The 16,742-nt window shown below is 37.1% G+C and overlaps 7 protein-coding genes across 7 annotated transcripts; 1 reads left to right on the top strand and 6 right to left on the bottom strand.

Annotated features, from left to right (window-relative positions):
* Positions 1 to 30: 30 nt before the first annotated feature.
* On the bottom strand, positions 31 to 1,504 carry EV154DRAFT_514348 (mannose-1-phosphate guanyltransferase). Its single transcript, XM_051602117.1, has 4 exons — positions 1,379 to 1,504; positions 1,215 to 1,318; positions 716 to 1,147; positions 31 to 655 (listed from the first exon to the last, which is right to left on the bottom strand). The coding sequence occupies exons 1-4, from the start codon at positions 1,401 to 1,403 to the stop codon at positions 125 to 127; spliced, it is 1,092 nt and encodes a 363-aa protein (XP_051455892.1). The 5' UTR covers positions 1,404 to 1,504; the 3' UTR covers positions 31 to 124.
* A 461-nt stretch (positions 1,505 to 1,965) lies between these two features.
* Positions 1,966 to 3,241, bottom strand: EV154DRAFT_514346 (uncharacterized protein). The gene is made up of 3 exons (XM_051602116.1): positions 3,097 to 3,241; positions 2,329 to 3,027; positions 1,966 to 2,274 (listed from the first exon to the last, which is right to left on the bottom strand). Exons 1-3 carry the CDS (start codon positions 3,188 to 3,190, stop codon positions 2,147 to 2,149), a joined length of 921 nt encoding a protein of 306 aa, XP_051455891.1. The 5' UTR covers positions 3,191 to 3,241; the 3' UTR covers positions 1,966 to 2,146.
* A 161-nt stretch (positions 3,242 to 3,402) lies between these two features.
* On the bottom strand, positions 3,403 to 5,906 carry EV154DRAFT_514343 (uncharacterized protein). Its single transcript, XM_051602115.1, has 11 exons — positions 5,683 to 5,906; positions 5,456 to 5,632; positions 5,275 to 5,396; positions 5,157 to 5,211; positions 4,953 to 5,093; positions 4,751 to 4,903; positions 4,541 to 4,694; positions 4,405 to 4,491; positions 4,007 to 4,343; positions 3,910 to 3,939; positions 3,403 to 3,829 (listed from the first exon to the last, which is right to left on the bottom strand). Exons 1-11 carry the CDS (start codon positions 5,842 to 5,844, stop codon positions 3,469 to 3,471), a joined length of 1,779 nt encoding a protein of 592 aa, XP_051455890.1. The 5' UTR covers positions 5,845 to 5,906; the 3' UTR covers positions 3,403 to 3,468.
* Positions 5,907 to 7,146: 1,240 nt separating this feature from the next.
* Positions 7,147 to 8,807, bottom strand: EV154DRAFT_446037 (uncharacterized protein). The gene is made up of 4 exons (XM_051597099.1): positions 8,275 to 8,807; positions 8,138 to 8,209; positions 7,458 to 8,057; positions 7,147 to 7,397 (listed from the first exon to the last, which is right to left on the bottom strand). Exons 1-4 carry the CDS (start codon positions 8,794 to 8,796, stop codon positions 7,248 to 7,250), a joined length of 1,344 nt encoding a protein of 447 aa, XP_051455889.1. The 5' UTR covers positions 8,797 to 8,807; the 3' UTR covers positions 7,147 to 7,247.
* A 106-nt stretch (positions 8,808 to 8,913) lies between these two features.
* On the top strand, positions 8,914 to 11,712 carry EV154DRAFT_514338 (uncharacterized protein). Its single transcript, XM_051602114.1, has 11 exons — positions 8,914 to 9,182; positions 9,258 to 9,357; positions 9,411 to 9,565; positions 9,633 to 9,745; positions 9,802 to 9,956; positions 10,009 to 10,113; positions 10,166 to 10,395; positions 10,450 to 10,804; positions 10,859 to 11,208; positions 11,263 to 11,499; positions 11,559 to 11,712. Exons 1-11 carry the CDS (start codon positions 8,952 to 8,954, stop codon positions 11,613 to 11,615), a joined length of 2,088 nt encoding a protein of 695 aa, XP_051455888.1. The 5' UTR covers positions 8,914 to 8,951; the 3' UTR covers positions 11,616 to 11,712.
* EV154DRAFT_514337 (rab-GTPase-TBC domain-containing protein) lies at positions 11,695 to 15,023 on the bottom strand. The gene is made up of 11 exons (XM_051602113.1): positions 14,946 to 15,023; positions 14,758 to 14,869; positions 14,528 to 14,704; positions 14,393 to 14,460; positions 14,149 to 14,337; positions 13,939 to 14,089; positions 13,854 to 13,892; positions 13,652 to 13,776; positions 13,454 to 13,596; positions 13,024 to 13,391; positions 11,695 to 12,969 (listed from the first exon to the last, which is right to left on the bottom strand). The coding sequence occupies exons 1-11, from the start codon at positions 14,969 to 14,971 to the stop codon at positions 11,788 to 11,790; spliced, it is 2,580 nt and encodes an 859-aa protein (XP_051455887.1). The 5' UTR covers positions 14,972 to 15,023; the 3' UTR covers positions 11,695 to 11,787.
* A 13-nt stretch (positions 15,024 to 15,036) lies between these two features.
* EV154DRAFT_591868 (peptidase M3A/M3B) lies at positions 15,037 to 16,742 on the bottom strand (the record flags this gene model as incomplete). The annotated part of the gene is made up of 2 exons (XM_051606907.1): positions 15,037 to 16,378; positions 16,429 to 16,742. Coding segments are annotated over 2 exons (1,612 nt in total), but the record flags the coding sequence as incomplete, so codon positions are not given.

Genomic DNA, 16,742 nt, shown 5'->3' with positions numbered 1-16,742 from the left:
TTAGTTTAAAGAAATTTTTTTTAAGAATTAATATGGTGTTGTCGTTAGGGGATCAATTTGAATGAAATTATAAGGGTAGTTGAATAGTAGTAATGATGTGGTTGGAAAAGGGAAAGATATATATTTACATAATAATTTGAGGTTCAGTGATATTTGTAGAAATACCTTTGTGAGGCAAAATGGATCCACCATTGATATATATTTCATCATTGACAGTTACATCATCGCCAAGAACAGAACACCCCTCAATACGAGACCAACGGCCGATTGTGGAGTTCCAACCAATAATACTGGAATTAACCCAAGCAAAATCCTTGATTTCGACGCCTTCTAAAATAACACAGCGTTGAAGGCGAACACCGTCACCAATAACAACATTTGGTCCAACCGTAACATTGGGTCCGATACGACAATCCTTACCAATCTTCGCAGATGGATGGACCATAACGTTGCCTTTGTGAACGTATTCTGAGGAGGGGTGTACTAGATCTTCGGGCTTTTTCTTGGCTAAATGAGATAGATAAAGACAAGTTCCGGTTAAAAAGTCTTTAGGTTGGCCAATATCCATCCAGAAACCATCGAGGTCGAAAGTATGTAATTGTCCTTCTTGAGCAATGAATGGAAAGACTTCCTTCTCGATAGACGTGGGCTTAAGCTATGTAAAATGGGTTGAATATTTGGACGGGTAGTATTTGTTTATAAAGAATATATATACCTCGATACGGTCCAAGACAGATGGACTCAAAATGTACATACCAGCGTTAATCTTGTTTGAAATAAATTCCTTGGGTTTTTCAACGAATCTTTCGATTTTTGTACAGCCAGGTCTATTCACTACGACACCATACTTGGAAGGATCGTCCACTTTTGTGACAGCAATGGTTCCTTCACCGCCGTGGGACAGATGAAACTCCGTTAATTGCTCAAAAGGAAAATCACAAATCACATCACTGTTCAAGACAAAAAAGGGCGAATCATCTTTGGTCAAGATATCACGAGCTAAGGCTAAAGGTCCAGCAGTGCCTAATGGTTCCGTTTCAACAGAAAAGGTAATTGTCACATTGTAAATTGCCTCATATTCTTTTAAAGCTGCCACCATAATTTCAGGTCGATAATTGACAGCCAAGACAATATCGGTTACACCAGCCTAAAAATAAAAAGGGTTTAAAATTGATGTCATATCATTTAATGGTTTAGATCCCTTCTAATTTTACCTTTGCCAAACTTTCAATTTGGTGAAGAATCATGGGTCGGTTGGCGAATTCTACAAGAGGTTTGGGGAGTGTAAGGGTAAGAGGTCTGAGACGTGTACCGAAGCCTAAATATAAGTTGATTAGTATCTATTGTGATCGATCATAGTCACTCTTTTTTTCTTTACCTCCAACAAGAATAAGTGCCTTCATTTTGGGATAAGATGTTTAAAATGCGATAAAAAAATGCAAAGAACAAAATAAAAATGATGTTTAAAATTGGAGAGTATTTATAGTGAATTGCAGAATTTTTGAATTCAGCCCAAATAGCTCGTAGATCATTTTTTTTTTTTAGAAACACAGCCAATATAACTGATAAACTAAAAAGGCACTAAGTCTTGGGCGAAACATCATCCCAATAGTCAGGCCTTACAGAATTTTAATTACATTTGGTATGTCTCTATTTTATTTATTAGCAAGTCTCGGTTAGAATATAAATAAAGAAATCTTCAAAAGTGAAGGAATGAAAAAAATAAAGGACCCGGGTTGCTTTTTTTGGATTAAATTTGTTTTCTTGAACATTCCATATCACTGTTGTCCATTCTCGATCAATGCTACTTCAATTAAAGTTTTCCCACCTTTTTTTATTTATTTAGTTGAGGTATGTCATTATGAAAGCAGCATCAGTTGCTTAAAATGAGAAAAATGTTCGACATGCAGTTAATAGCTCTACATATTTATGGTTTGTATAGATTCCATTCTACCAAAATACGGCCACGTTTTCTCTTTGCATTTTTAGTTCCCAATCATACTAGCTTTATTTAAACTAAAAATATATGCTTTTTTTACTGGATTTCGCGACTTTATTCGAAATGTGAAGAAAAAGGGTTCGATTTATAAAGTGGTGATTGTGTACAAAATGCATCTATTAATTATTATATGTAACTTTTTTTTTTTTAGTTGAGAATTGAAATAATCATAACGGCAGACGTGAAAACAGCTATTCCTACGGCGGTCAACAAGGGCAGAAATGATTCGCGGAAAGAAGATCCTCCGCCTAAATAGCAAGTGGGACAAAACATTGCTGGGAACAAAAGAATTAGAAAAACAATATTTTGAAAAAAAGACAAGAACTTACAATCGGTTCGTCCTACGTAAGCTTCAGTCGAATACATGGCAACGACTAATCGGGAATCAGGCATCAGCCAACCAGGACTAGGGAAAGCCTTGGGACCTCTCTGATCGTATACCCACACTGTGTAATATCCTACCATCAAAGGAGAACCAGGTTGGAGATGGGCCAGGTCCCAATTAGCTGAAGTAGCTGTACCTGGTACGATTGTTGCAGTAAACGTTTGTTTTTGAGGATTAGCTAATGCAACTGTTAAATTGGCTGGCTGCACTTTGAGCACATTGGGATCAACTGTCCATTCAAAAGTAATATTAGATACGCCAATTTTATAAAGCGGTGGGAAAGTTTGATTAGGGATAGGCTTTTTCCAAGTTAAATAAGCAGGTGGGATATCATTAGAGAAAGACGCATATGTTGGCTTTCCAACAAATGGATTGGCGTTATTAGGTGGAACAGATTGTGTTGCATTCGCATGTGTGCCGTTACTAGGTGGGGAAACAGCGGTGTTCATTGGTCCACCTCCTGGTTGTTGCTGCTGGGGCATACTGTTTCCAACTGGTGGTCCTCCAGAATTTGTCTGGGCGGTTACAACAGCCGTAGCTGTTGGTGTTGGTTGTGGTTGTTGTGGCTGTTGCTGTGGCTGTTGTGGTTGTTGTGGATTAGTGTTAGCATCTGTTGGCTGTGGTAAAGATGGCTGTACACCACCTTTATCGAGGCATTAGTTATCATATGGATTAAAACTTGTTGTGAAAATATAACTATATGTATATATACCTGTTTCTTCAGCTCGTTTGATGTATTGCCCATGGGCATCCACTGTCCAGACAATAGGTAGTAATAAAACAAAATATATTATGTAAATACGCATCGATATATATTGGTTTTGATATAAGAGAGAAAAGAGGAAAAGAGAGAAGACAGATTTTGTATATATTGCTTCCTTGTTTATCATAACATCTTTGATCCCCTATAATCCGTATATATATAAAAATAAAAAGGGGGTCCAGAGGAAGGAAGGGAGGTATAGTATAAGGGATGCATCATTAATACGGGGAGAACATCCATGTAACAAGGAAAAAGCCTAAAAATAATTATTTATTGAAATCCAAATAACAACCAACAAGGAGGGGAAAAGGGGAGGAATCATTAAGATGCGCGATACTCTAAAATGGATATTAACTGGACATCATGATTTTCGGAAATTCCACCTGTACTTGCAGTAAATCCAATCCATGCTTTCTTTGAACCATTCAAATATTTTTTGAAGTTTTGATTTTGTATCTTTAGTACTTGAATATAGTTTTGATCATTAGACTCTCCTAACCCAATTTCAATACTGCCATTACTCAAAAGTCTGATCTTTGACTTCATCCATTTGCCATTTGCAAGCAAAGGTATGCGTGATGTATGACCTAACGAATATCTATGATGTGCTGAATTTTCCAGCGGCGGTAGTCGTGCTTGAATACTTATATGGTTACTGGATGGGTCATCACATCGATCCAAGCTAAAGTAAAGACAACAACAAAAGAAGTGGTGCATTTATAAGCAAAACAAACATGTACAAAAATATTTATAAACCCTTACCTTTGATATGTATCAAACTCGACCGCCATACTAAATTCAACAACAAATCTGGTTAAATAAAAATTATAATTTAAATCGCTTTGTGTCTTCTTCATACCTATTTTTAATACCACCATATCCCAATTCGCATCCACCTCCTCCCAATTCTCTTTCACTTTGTGCTTGAATAATAAAGGCGAATCCATCGGCACCACCTGAAGCTGGCAATCCTTTCTCATCCGTGATGCGAAAGGCAAATTCGATTTCGATGCCTTCCAAATCGTCCAAATCAACAGTTTGTTTGCAATATACGGCACCTCTTTGGTCTGAAACTGCCTTAGTAAGTCGAATAATAGGATCACCAGTTATAAATGATTTACTGTCACACTGCATGTGAGCCGTTCCCAATAAGGCCAATTGACTTTCATTGTTTTGGATAAATATTGGGTACTTTTCTAATGCAAAATAAAATCAATATAGATCAAAACTGACTGTTAACTTTTTAAAAATCATTACTTAAAGCATTATTTTGTTCTAGATCAGCCATATAGTTCTCAGTAATCAAAGAAGTTTCTCCTCGACTTGTCCGCCATATCAGAGCTCCTTTTAATATGTTCAGTTTTCATGTTCATGTAAAGTACGATATACATACCGCTTTGTCTACCCGGAAGATTAGCATCTTCAGTTATAACCTTTTTAACATCTTCATTTAATTGAATCAACTCCTTTAGTCTTCTAGCACTTAATTCGTCCCGCTTGGGTTGATCAAAATGTTGTTGACGTTTTACAGTCATTCTGTCTAGAAACTGTGGTTACAGGGTCAGCTCGAAACGTAAACAGTTGTTTATTATGTATGCTTTACCAAAGCTAACTCGGATTCCTCTATTAAATTACGTCTATTCAAAACATCAACCCAGTTTCTAGTATACCTCTTCGTCACATCTAACGCTTCATATGCAGAAAATGCAGTACAATAATTAAGTTTCTTATTCCATCCTACGCTATACAGTAAAGGCTAATTTGATATTATTAATACATGCCATCAATAATTGTGATATACATACTTTGTCCCAGGCTTCTTCGCATGAGTCACAGTGTATCCATCTTTGTTCATATTCTGAATATACCTCTGTCCAAACATGGTCACTTGTATCGTACACAATTCGTGCTTCCGATCCTACCGCACGGCAGCACAGGGTGAAGCACTGAAAAAAATAATCAGGTCTTACATTCTGTCAGTATCTGAATAAAAAATAAAAAATGCTTACATTAGCCCACTCCCCACATCTACCTCGCCTCGTTTCAAGCAATTTCCCGGGATCACTGCAATTTTTTGTTGTTAGTGTAAGCAGCTTTACAAGAAAATCACAGGAAGGTAGACTTTACTTATATCGTGGAAAACGTGTAATGGTGTTGCAGTCTAAGCACAGATACCTTTCAACCATTCCGGCTCCATAGCTCAATTCAACTTCATTTGGCTGAGTAGTACCAACTGATTTTGTCTGAGTCTGTATAGAACCTTTTTTTAATGCTTATGACATATCGGCATTTATGCATAGCGGCTTACATTTTGACAGTTATCACACGGAGCGTTATCAACCCAGGTAAAAAAATCAGTTTTAAACCAGTGTAACAGTCGTTGGACTACATGATCTTCTAACGACCCTTTTTCATCTCTTTCCTCTAAAATAATCTCTGCTTCTTCGTATAGTTTTTGAAGAGGAATAATGTCCAATGCTTTTTCCTGTTAGGTTGTTTTAGTTTAAATACAGGTCTCTAATTCGTGTACTTTACCAATAGTGTTTCATCTTCATGTCTAAGTACGACGCGACTATTTGATTCCAACTGTTCTAGAAACGGTTTGGAATGCAAGTTTGTTTTTGTACGTGAGCGTATTAAATTGGTCCATTGTTGAGTCAAATAACGTGCAATGTCATTAATCTCGTCTTTATTCATTGTTTGGATAAAGAGGCACCATACTCCGATTTTTTGTTGAGTTTTAGCAAGAAGTAAACTCTTTTCCGTGTAACAATAAATTCTTACTTGTTAAGGGAACAAATTAGTGTTCATAAAAATCCATACATAATTCTTAAAAACCAGAAGATAGTGAAAGAAAACCGTACATATTACTGTGACTTGGATAAGCAATGTTGTGTTCTGAATGATGACAGACCACTTTCTTTTTTTACAGATAATAGACCGAGAGATTTGAGCAGATTTACATCCTTCCGTCGTTTTCTTTATTAAGTTATGCATACAAGAGCACTAGTTTAAGAAACGTATCAATCCCCTGGACAATTCCAAGTTACGCGATCCGATGCTGTATTCGGTCGATCTGATTACATAATGCTATCTTTCACTAAAGTATTTCCATAAACAGTGAGACACTGCTATTGTTTATATTTTTAGCTCTAGTAAGCAAAGTCGCTCTCCAATGGCGAATTATAATTCTTTCCAACTTCATTATAAAATACTGAATAATTCAGAATAGGATTGGTGCTATTCATTTTAGTAGACATTACAATTAACTGTCAATATATAGTATTTGGCCTGCCTTCACTGACTCAATAATTGCAACTGCTTAACACAATCTATAAAACAGTCAGAATCAACTATTATAGCCGCTTAAAGGCATTGTCAGAGATAATACAATCAGTTAATTTTCCATGGAAAAAATTGTTTATTGTGGACAGATCATATAGGAGGTTCCTACAAGTACTCACTTTCGTCTACAAGCTTTGCGATCAGTAATGTACTAAAGACTAGAACAAGTATCATCGAGTGTTTTATTGTAAAATAATAAATTATGGTGGATGGAGGCAAATATATGTCGTTAAAATAACTTATTGATTCTTCTAGTTTTTCCAACACAGCACAGAGATCTCGTTTGATGTATTCAATGATTGCCAGTTGAATGAACGCAAATTAAACTTTAGAAGTGCGCAAAACAATGACTTGTTGCAAACCTCTTGAAACAAGTATCGGAGGGAAATGTCATTTCTATTTATTCCCGTAACGTATAAATCATTCAATACACTTATATAAATGCTTCGCCACTGTCTACTACCGGTGTGTCAAGCCGTAGTAGTAGTATCTACCGGATACCCGAAAAAGTTTTAAAAAAAGCTTTATTTTAGCACCTTATCAAAAACCCGCTTTAAGTCATTACAAAGAACAAATAATGTCATCATTGCTATAACGTCCCACCACAATATTGTTACACAAGCTAAATGACGTTTATAAGAGCTAACTTAAAATGGAAAAAGGCTATACATTGATTTTATTGAAGTTTTATACAGGTTATTCATATAATTACAGAAACACAAGCAGTTCAATTGCAGACTGGTCTATCAGTGGTTTTACTCATCTGTAGAACCACGATATAACACCTCTTGCTCAACCCGAAGTTGTTCGAGTTCAGGAGCTAATCCTGAGAATAAGTCTTGGGCCTCTCTAAAGTAAGACAATTGGATTTGAACAAAATCAGCTAAATCGCGAAGTGTTTCAGGCTAAAGATAAAAATATATGAGTTAATGTCAAACTATTTGAAGTGTTTTCCATTGACTTACGTCTGCCAATAAAGTCTTCATGGCATGAGTTGCTTCTTCAACAGCGCCGACAAATTCATCTTCCGCTTGCTCTACTTCAAGACGAGCGGCATCTAATTTACCGGGACTTGACTCTCTATAGTGTGTCTTTGAAGCGTCTAGTGCTAGTCGCTTTACTTGTACCTGACGTCTTGCCTTCATTGTACCATCGATAGTCGTCTTGAGGGTGACTTGCATTGGCGTATTAAACTTTGCAACAATTTCATGATCCATGGTCAATCTAGCATTGCCTAGCTTTTCAGAAGCAACACCAAATTTTCCAAGAGCAATACCTAAAGGCTCATCTCTACCAAATTGATCAGACCCATTTAAAGCAACACGGGAGAGTGCATGAGATAAAGTTTTGGGATGATCAGGTTTAGTTACTGTTGGAACATTTGGTGCATCAGTCTGTGCACGATCGGAGACTGATTTTGATAGTTGTTGGATTTGGTTAGATACAGTACTGGTAAAGCCTAAAAGAGACTCTTGGAGTTGCACAGGATAGTCATAAGCAGGAGTGTTATATGTCTTGGCCACTTTGAGAAAATTGTGATGAAGTTGGGCAAGTGTATCCACGCGCTATAATTACATAAATGTTAATAAATTGTTTGCATGTTTTTTTATTTCGAAGCTATTAATAGACATTTTCTTTTAATTACCTTCTCTAGATCCCTATATTCTTGAGGAAGTTCAGTAATTCCTTCGGCGGTCCCAAACTTTTCTTCAGCGTACTAAAAAATGAAATGGTGTTAAAAGTCATATTATTTCTTGGGATACCAAGCCCTTGATGTCATACCTGTCTCAGCTGGCCTACTCCCTTGCCGAACTTTTGGGCTATGGGATTGAGTTTAGAGGAAATTGTTTCAAAGATAACGGCTGGGATGTTATTATCGTCATCCTCAGAAGGGACCAAAGGGGTAGTATTGCTGTGAGGCTGTTCTTGGTGAACAGTGTTTTGTTGAGGGGGGGCATTCTCGGTTTTTGGTACAGATACGATAGGCTCGGACTGCTTAAATTCTCTTACCTCGGCTACTGGGGGGTTTGCAAAACTAGATACAGGCGTGGTATCAATGGCTTTTGCTTCATGGACTAAGGGAGTATCGGGAGCAACATATGTATCAGCAACATAGTTATTGGGACCAGGAGGAGCGGGAGGAAAGTCAGTGACTTGAGGAGGATTTGAAGTGATAGCAACAGGTGTGCTATCAACAACCCTGGCATCGGTTACAATGGAATTGTCCGCAGTAGCATATGGATCGGGAGTAAATTCATTGGTGGCGTAAGCATTAGCAGGAGAGTGGTTGTTAAGGTTTGACATATTGTTTAAAAGAGCTAAAGAGAAGAAAAAAATCCTTCATCCTTTTTCACTTTATATGCGCTTTAAGACGACGTCACAGCACTTTCTCCGCTTCAAATAAAACAGATTCCTTTTTGGCTTTATACGACATTTTTATTTTTGTTGGACACTAAAAGATGGAAGGACCACCAACGCCAGCTAATGATCAGCAAGAAACTACGCAGCGTCCCCAAATGAACCGCTCAAGCTTATACATGCTATTGTTTTTGTTTTCTTTGTTATTCTTCAATTTTTCGGACGATGGTACTGTCAGAAATGGAAAACCAACTAAAGCAGACTTACTTGAGGAATTGCAACTCGAAAAAGAAATTTTGAACAACTTGACTTTTGGTGTTAATGTCAGTCATGTAAACTACAACGAAAAATACAACCTCATTTTATTGTCTTATTTAACTTACTTTCTTCACTTTTTGTAAAACAAGCCTTTACCCAAGTCAGTTTTGGAGCCATTGAAAAATCTTAGGGCTATTCATGAATCGTCTAGCTCTGTCTATTACCATAATATCACTGGAATTTTTCGAGGTATATATCTTAAGTACACTGGAAAACCTCGTCACTAATTCTTTGTTTAAAAGGAAATTGGGAAAATAGAAATATCAGCGTCCCAGATAATGCGAACAAAACTGCACTAGACGAAGCGAGAAGTAAATTTAAGTTCGAAGGACCTGGCTCTTTTTCAATAAATTTGAAAGCTACAGAAACAATGAATAAAGATATAAACTATATGGAGGTATGTATAGCTCCTGATGCTGATCGCGAATATAGAGCATTAGGCGATTGACCAATTAAGTTTATAGGGATATGTAAGAATAAAGGATCACGAAAAAAGTGATTACGGTGCCTTACTGCTGGCAGGAGGTGTTCATTTTCTAGGTAACGGATCACTGTTTTTGATGGTAGTTCCTGATGGGTAAATACTGATCAAATTCGATAAAAATCCGTTATTAAATATACACATTCATGTAGAAATCCTATTCCTTTAGAGGATTTATTACATATGCTCCCAACAAATAAAACGTTGGTCGCCGCTAGAGAAGTTATTGACGAGCAGATTGACAAGCGTATCGATGAATTGGAAAGAGAAAAATACTGGGATTGGCAGCCTTCAGATGAATCCTCCGGTAAGAGTTCTTTCGATAGTTTGAAACAATTTATTTAGTATATTTTATCAAGATCGCTCAAATTCTGTACCTTTTACGTGTAATTTTCAAATGTTTGCGCAACTTCATCCTGTACCTTCAAGTATCAAGGAGTCTGAATTGCTTGAGTTTGAAAGAGGTTAGTTTACCCATAATTCATGCAATTATCATTGGCTTAGCATTTTTTTTAGAGCTTGAACATCCGTTAGGCGTATCAACTATATACCCACCTGCACTTTTAATGTCATCAGAGATGTTTTCTCCAAATTGCAATTTGCTATTATCAAGCCACAAGCAGGCCGGTATTAAAATTGAAAGTTACTACAATAAAGCAATTACATATGCAGGAATCGCTAGTGTAATTGCTGTGATTCAAATATTTTCTTTGATTCATCAAATGGAATACACACCAACGCCATCAGTAAGACTCAAAGAACATAGGACTTTTCATGAATTATTAACTGCGTACAAATAGAGCGTGTCTAATGTCTCATATTGGACGATATCAATGCAAGCTGTGATGGACGGCTACTTATGCCTATTGTTTTTAACAACAGGTGTTGTCATAGAAAATGTGTTTATACCATTTGCAACAGCAGCATTTTTCACTTTTGTCTTGGTTTCAATTTTTGGAATGCGGTATTTGCTTGTTGTATGGAGAATTCAAAGGCCAGAATCTGTTCGTCCAAGTACACCACCTTCTCCTGTGCCTGATAGTAACCGTACACCAGATACAGAGAATTTACTCCCCGTCGCCAATGTGAGAAGACCTAATACTAATGAAGAATCAAATCCCCAGCGTGACATTACTTATCTGTACTATAGACTATGTAAACATTTTTATGTATACCTAATTTGTTATTTATACTAACTTTTTCATTAAGATGCTGTTTTGTTGCTCGGATTATTCTTGTTCTATCAGTCGGTTACAAGATCAGCCCTTGTTCAAAATATTATCGTAGGCTCGCTTGGATTTTTGTTCTATTCGTTTTGGGTACCCCAAATTGTGCGAAATGTTTTTAGAGGCTGTAGACATCCATTAAGTCATCGTTACATTGCTGTGATGAGCATCACCCGATTATCTGTGCCATTATACTTTTATGGATGTCCAAACAATCTTGTAGGTCATGAAACAACACTTTGGGTATGGGCTTTAGTGGCATATATTGGTTTACAGGTAGTTATATTATTACTACAAGATGCTTTCGGTCCACGATTCTTTGTACCATCCAAGGTAAGTATCCATTTTATATTTCTTAGAACATAAACATAACTGTCCGAATACTAGTATCTACCTCAAACTTACAATTATCACCCTATTATATCTACGGATGATGAAGAGGCTATACAAGAAGGGGATGAGAATGGTGATGCAAAATCTCTTCATCAATCTAGAGATTGTGCTATCTGTATGTTGCCCATAGACATAAGTCATGGTAAGCATACTGGATTAAATGTGCTTTCAAGGACAACGTACATGATAACACCTTGTCATCACATGTTTCATACCGAGTGCCTAGAGAGAGTAAGATACAAAAGAGAGAGATATTAATGAGAAATAGTCTAATCAATTGCATATGATAGTGGATGCGAATTAAGCTAGAATGTCCTGTCTGTAGAGCTTATCTTCCTGCTTGTTAAACTTCATGTGTAAGTAATTTCCCTTTAATAAAAGTGTATGCAATCTTCATAATCTCCCATTACTATATGATAGGCCTCCTGTAAATTTAATTTCATGTTTTGCTTTTTTATTATTGACATAAAAAAATGAGGCATAATATTTTAATTATTTTTGAAATTCCTAGCATATAAACTAAAGCATGTCGAACTCGTAAGATCTTCTGTTATCCACATTTTTAGCATCCAAAGGATCGATTGAGCTTTCACTTGTTTGATCAATTACTGTAGTAGTCCTATTGATGATAAAACTACTACGTTTTCTGGGAGACATACGAGGTGCTTGTTCGGACTTAAACAAATCACTGCTACTGCTGTGATGGCTCAATGCATCGTCATTTTCTTTCTCATTCGACAACATCCACTTAAATTTAGCGTTAGTGGCTGCCTTAGGACTCGGCAATTGAAGCTCGGGATCGGATAGAAGGTCTTCTATTCTGTACTTGATTTGTTGTTTAGGCGGTGTAGGGTTAGCAGCAATATATGTGGTAGGAACGGAAGGTAGCTTGGTTTCAATGATCATAGCAGGAGAACTGACCTGTCCTTGATTGATAATAGGCGGTAAGGGTTTATCCTGTTGATATTGGCTATCAATGTCATTAGAAATGAGCGACGATGATGTTTGGGGAATAAAAATAGATGGTTTTGAGGGCTGAGCATCATTCGATGGAATGGGAGAGTTTAACGCTGCCTCTTTACGATCTACCAGGTCCCATTTCCACTCATCACTGTCTGCACTGGTTCGCTCGTCTGTTCTCATATCAATCACACTGGAATCGAATTGCTGCTTCCCAAGTAAAACATCTCTGACATGCTTAAGCCCAACAAGGGCCATAATCATCGTGGCTTCATTTTGTACGGGAGACTTATTATCAACCAATGGCTCTTCGGTCGGTTTTATGATTTCTTCATCTAAAAGAACTGAAGATTCACTACCTTCGTACTCCACAACATCGTTTTCTTGATCCGAATTTTTGTCCTCCTGAACTTTTGGTGGCACGTTATCTGAAAGCTGCGTCTCTTCGCCAGTAGTTGGATCTGCATCTGAAGATTGAATGGAAGACGATAAAGGTGCGAATATTTCATTTTCCAGCATAGATATACATTTGGCCATCATCTCACCCATGTGTTTGTTGGTAGCTTGTAATTTTGCAGCAGAACGGTCATCGGGTTTGGATACAGGGTTATAGCGCTCCTGTTTATAGCTGGTCGCAACACGGTCAATACCAGAAGGAAACTCGGATGCTACTGTAGATCTCCTGGATCCGATGCTTTCGTTTCTTCCTAGAACATTTTCTCCGAAAGTATTGACGTTTTTCTATTCAAAAATTAGTCCGTGTCAGGTATAACTTGATAATCAATTTTTTTTTACCTGAACTGTTCCCATAACACCAGCAATTGCTTTGTTAAAGTCCCTCATTTGAGGGTTTTTCATCATACCATTTGTAATTCTATGAAAACTGTTATCAAGATTGGAACCCTGAGATGCTCTGTGTTGGAGAGTGCGTTGTTGTTTTGTATGATTAAGATGAGGAGAAATCATTTCAGGTATACCATCGGATAATGAGTTTCTAGGCTCCTTTCCAGATCGTATGTCATTTTGCTGTAAAATATGTAGAGCCGTATCTTGGGACAAATTTTCTTGCAAGTCTTTGGCTTGTTCGACTAAAGATGCTGGCTTAGTAATTTGAGGTGGCCTCATCAATAAACTAAGACATTCGGCATAATCTTTTTGTAATACTAGATTCAAAAAATTTAGACTGAGGAACAGTATATCTTCAACTTATATAAAATGTACTTACATTGGTCTCTTAGTCTTAAGAGTATAATCAAACAAATATAGTCGACAATTTGAAGTGTTGGGTCTTGGGCAAAAATAGCATCCCAAAGTTTTAATAGATCGTAGATATCAAATTCTCGACCAAACAGCAATCGAATCCAACGACTATAATACTCTTTAGTTGATATAAAAATGGGGTTATCATATTACAAATGCTTACATTCCATAAAGCTGAGGCTCAATACCAAAGTTTTCCAAGTGTTTATACAAGTAAGGATCAACAATACGAAGGTATTGATGATGAATTCGATGACACGTCATAACGATAGGATTTAATCTCGCACTCTGCTTTTAGTAAGTACGTTAAACACATTCAAACATCAATACAAAAAAAAAAAAAAAAAAAAAAAAAAAAAACTCACATCAGTAGGTTTGGGTATATTGTCAGGCAAAACGTTGGCCTAGATAAAGTTTGAATAAAAAGTGGTTGATAGTTGGATTGTTTACCTTTGCCTTGGTTTGAGCTTTACGGTTTGGTACATCGTCATTAAATTCATACCAAGATTTACCAAAAGTCATCAATTTATCAAACAAAATGTATGCATCATGCTCAACATAATCGGCGTCTAAAACCTGAGTCATTAATTTTGTTACGGGACTGTAAAGAACGGAAATCAATTTAGAGGGAAACAACAAAAACAGACGCGAATCACTTACTCTGAAAGGTCGTAATCAACGCTTGAACTATGCAGACTCTCGAGTGCAACAATCCAATAAATAGGTGCTAACAATTCATGCATACCCTGCCGGTAGGATACGTCACGATTTAACTTGCAGTAAATAAATAAAATATCAGTAAGACGTTGTTGAACATCATTTTGCCGAAAAAAATCAACATCAGGGAATCTATATCAACATTTTAAGTATAAAAGAATCGGGAAAAGCAACCCCGCTTTCTTACGTGCGTTCCACATCCTGTCGGATAACTTTGCGAATTTCAGAATCAGCAAAAAACTGTTGCCATGGATTCTAAACAAGATAATTTGTAAACAAAGCAAGCTATTTTTTTTTAAAAAAAAAAGATAAAATATATTACACTCTCGTTTAGTGCAAGTGGGTTGTTATCTGTGAGATCCTCCTCCCCTTTTTTGTTCATTTTTTCTGCAGGCTCTTCGATGTGCTTTTTTTTTAAAGCTGTATAACGTTGGCGTTCTTCCAACAACAAAGAAGGCCAAGTGGAAACTTCCAAAGTGGGAAGGTACCCCAAAAATACCTATGCTATTGCTTTAGTTATTTTTCGAAAAATCTCTTTTTTGAGATATTCACCTTCCAACAAACTGAACGTAGCCCGTTTTGACAAACGGTTCCAGCAATCGCCCGATGTCGAAGTGAATTCAAGGATAGATTCGGATCACTAAAGATCACATCCCACGCTTTTCTTTGTATAATGTAAAAAGGGGTTAAGTTTTCCTTCTTTTCTTTTATTTTTGATGTCCCGCCCTTGAGCGTCTTACCTTCTCGACTCGAGTACACTTGACATTATATGACAAAGACTTAGTTCGACTATGAATAAAAGAGAAAAGAGAAAAAAGAGAAAACCCAGAAAAAAATACAAATGCGGTCATTTTTAAACTTTATTTTGCTTCTATTTACACGTCTATTCCCCAATCACCAACAGTTCGCATTGCTTCTTCGTCTCCATTTACTATCTTTGTGCCATCTTCGCCACCTAAAACATCGGCAATACATTTCCAGGGGTCACGAGCACCTCCCCATTTTAATAGATTATCTCTGAAAGCTTGCCCTTTCTCTCTATCTAGTGGATTTGCCTCAAAACTTGTTTCCCAAACCTTTCTTGCAAGCGTTCTATCAAAGAGATAAGAGTAATAATTTGATCCATAACCAAACAAATGACCGAACTGAACAGGCCACATCGTACCCGGAACACTAGGAAATAAACCAACTTGATCTTGAAGTTTATACCATTCAGTCACACTTGAAAAAGTAGGGTCTGTTACTTTAGAGGAGTGATATTGTTGATCTACAAGTGCCATCAAAATCTGGCTATTAACTTCAATCCCACTAAATCTCTTGCGTTGTTTTAAAAACGCCTGAACAGCTTCAGGTGATACTTGTTTACCACCATTTGAGTTTGCAAACAGTGGAAGTACTTTTGGGTGCCACACAAAGTGCTCCATTAAGATAGAAGGTAATTCAACAAAATCGGATGCACATCTGGTACCAGCAACATTATGAAAATCTGTACGTCCAAGCATAGAGTGCATAGCATGGCCCATTTCATGAAACAATGTTTCTACCTCAAACATAGACAATAATGCCGACTTCCCTGTTGCATTATGAGAGAAATCACAAGTCAAAGCAATTACTGGCAATTGATATAAGCCATCATGTCCGTGTATACGCTCTGCTGGAGGATCCACTGGCGGTAAGAAATTAGAGATATCGACATTACGACCTGGGAAGGCATACTTTACATCGTTGACAGAATCATCATCATCAACACGTCTTGAGGTTCTTATTGTATAATGTGCTGCATTGGTTGTCTTTCCAGGCCGAGAAAATAAATCGCAATAAATTGTCCCAATCTTTCCTTCACGTTCGCATACAACTTCCAACTTTCGAACTTGCTTGTGCCATTCTTCGCCTTGTTTTAATGCAGCATGTTCAAATTCAACACCATACAAGTTTTTAAATAATCTTGAAAGACCTTGTATAACAGATCCAACAGAGAAATAGGGTGTATTAATAGGCGAGGATTGGCTAGAACTGTAAATTTGCATAAAATAATCACGGTCCCAAGCATTTACGGTAGGTACAGATTTGAGTTGCAGAACCTGCTGCTTCGTCTTTTGTAATAAATTTATGTCGCTTTTGAATGTGGGATCTTGGTGTCGTAAAAGGGTTCTTAAAAAGGCATCGACGTTATCTAGAGAAGTTTGTTAAAAAACTTATAGTACATTGATGGAACTCGCTTACTGGGATTTTTAGCCATTTTATCTTGTAATTGTAATTCAGCGTAAGATTCTCTTCCGACCAGAGTGGCCAATTCAGCTCTTGTTGTCATTAGCTGCTCTAAGGTCATGATGCTTTCTTTTGTGGCAGAATTCATTGACTCATAAACTTGTCGTCTAACATTTTCATTTTTAGCATATTTCAAAATCATTTGGCATTCGGTTGAGTCCGTTGCTACATAAGCGTATCCATCTTTATCCAATATATTGCGAATGACAGACGGTCCAACACCAGCCAACGCTGATTGATCGATTTTTACTTTCTCGATTGCCCTTGGT

The sequence above is a fragment of the Mucor mucedo genome, assembly GCF_025094135.1.
Source record: "Mucor mucedo strain NRRL 3635 chromosome Unknown EV154scaffold_69, whole genome shotgun sequence".
In the NCBI taxonomy this organism is placed as follows: Eukaryota; Fungi; Mucoromycota; class Mucoromycetes; order Mucorales; family Mucoraceae; genus Mucor; species Mucor mucedo.
Note: the sequence above shows the minus strand (reverse complement) of the source record. Positions and strands in the feature narration are given on the sequence as shown.

Coding starts and splice junctions, on each gene's coding strand:
- EV154DRAFT_446037 (XM_051597099.1), bottom strand. CDS start 8,796: ATGTCAAACCTTAACAACCACTCTCCTGCTAATGCTTACGCCACCAAT. Junction 8,210..8,274: donor GAGTAGGCCAGCTGAGACAG/GTATGACATCAA, acceptor TTCATTTTTTAG/TACGCTGAAGAAAAGTTTGG. Junction 8,058..8,137: donor AATATAGGGATCTAGAGAAG/GTAATTAAAAGA, acceptor ATGTAATTATAG/CGCGTGGATACACTTGCCCA.
- EV154DRAFT_514343 (XM_051602115.1), bottom strand. CDS start 5,844: ATGAATAAAGACGAGATTAATGACATTGCACGTTATTTGACTCAACAA. Junction 5,212..5,274: donor ACACGTTTTCCACGATATAA/GTAAAGTCTACC, acceptor AAAAAATTGCAG/TGATCCCGGGAAATTGCTTG. Junction 4,344..4,404: donor AGAACAAAATAATGCTTTAA/GTAATGATTTTT, acceptor ATTTTGCATTAG/AAAAGTACCCAATATTTATC.
- EV154DRAFT_514338 (XM_051602114.1), top strand. CDS start 8,952: ATGGAAGGACCACCAACGCCAGCTAATGATCAGCAAGAAACTACGCAG. Junction 9,566..9,632: donor AAGATATAAACTATATGGAG/GTATGTATAGCT, acceptor TTAAGTTTATAG/GGATATGTAAGAATAAAGGA. Junction 9,957..10,008: donor GCCTTCAGATGAATCCTCCG/GTAAGAGTTCTT, acceptor TATTTTATCAAG/ATCGCTCAAATTCTGTACCT.
- EV154DRAFT_514337 (XM_051602113.1), bottom strand. CDS start 14,971: ATGTCAAGTGTACTCGAGTCGAGAAG. Junction 14,705..14,757: donor TACGTTCAGTTTGTTGGAAG/GTGAATATCTCA, acceptor GCAATAGCATAG/GTATTTTTGGGGTACCTTCC. Junction 12,970..13,023: donor GTGTTATGGGAACAGTTCAG/GTAAAAAAAAAT, acceptor ATTTTTGAATAG/AAAAACGTCAATACTTTCGG.
- EV154DRAFT_514346 (XM_051602116.1), bottom strand. CDS start 3,190: ATGCGTATTTACATAATATATTTTGTTTTATTACTACCTATTGTCTGG. Junction 3,028..3,096: donor CAAACGAGCTGAAGAAACAG/GTATATATACAT, acceptor GCCTCGATAAAG/GTGGTGTACAGCCATCTTTA. Junction 2,275..2,328: donor TTACGTAGGACGAACCGATT/GTAAGTTCTTGT, acceptor TTTTGTTCCCAG/CAATGTTTTGTCCCACTTGC.
- EV154DRAFT_514348 (XM_051602117.1), bottom strand. CDS start 1,403: ATGAAGGCACTTATTCTTGTTGGAG. Junction 1,148..1,214: donor AAATTGAAAGTTTGGCAAAG/GTAAAATTAGAA, acceptor TTTTATTTTTAG/GCTGGTGTAACCGATATTGT. Junction 656..715: donor CTGTCTTGGACCGTATCGAG/GTATATATATTC, acceptor CATTTTACATAG/CTTAAGCCCACGTCTATCGA.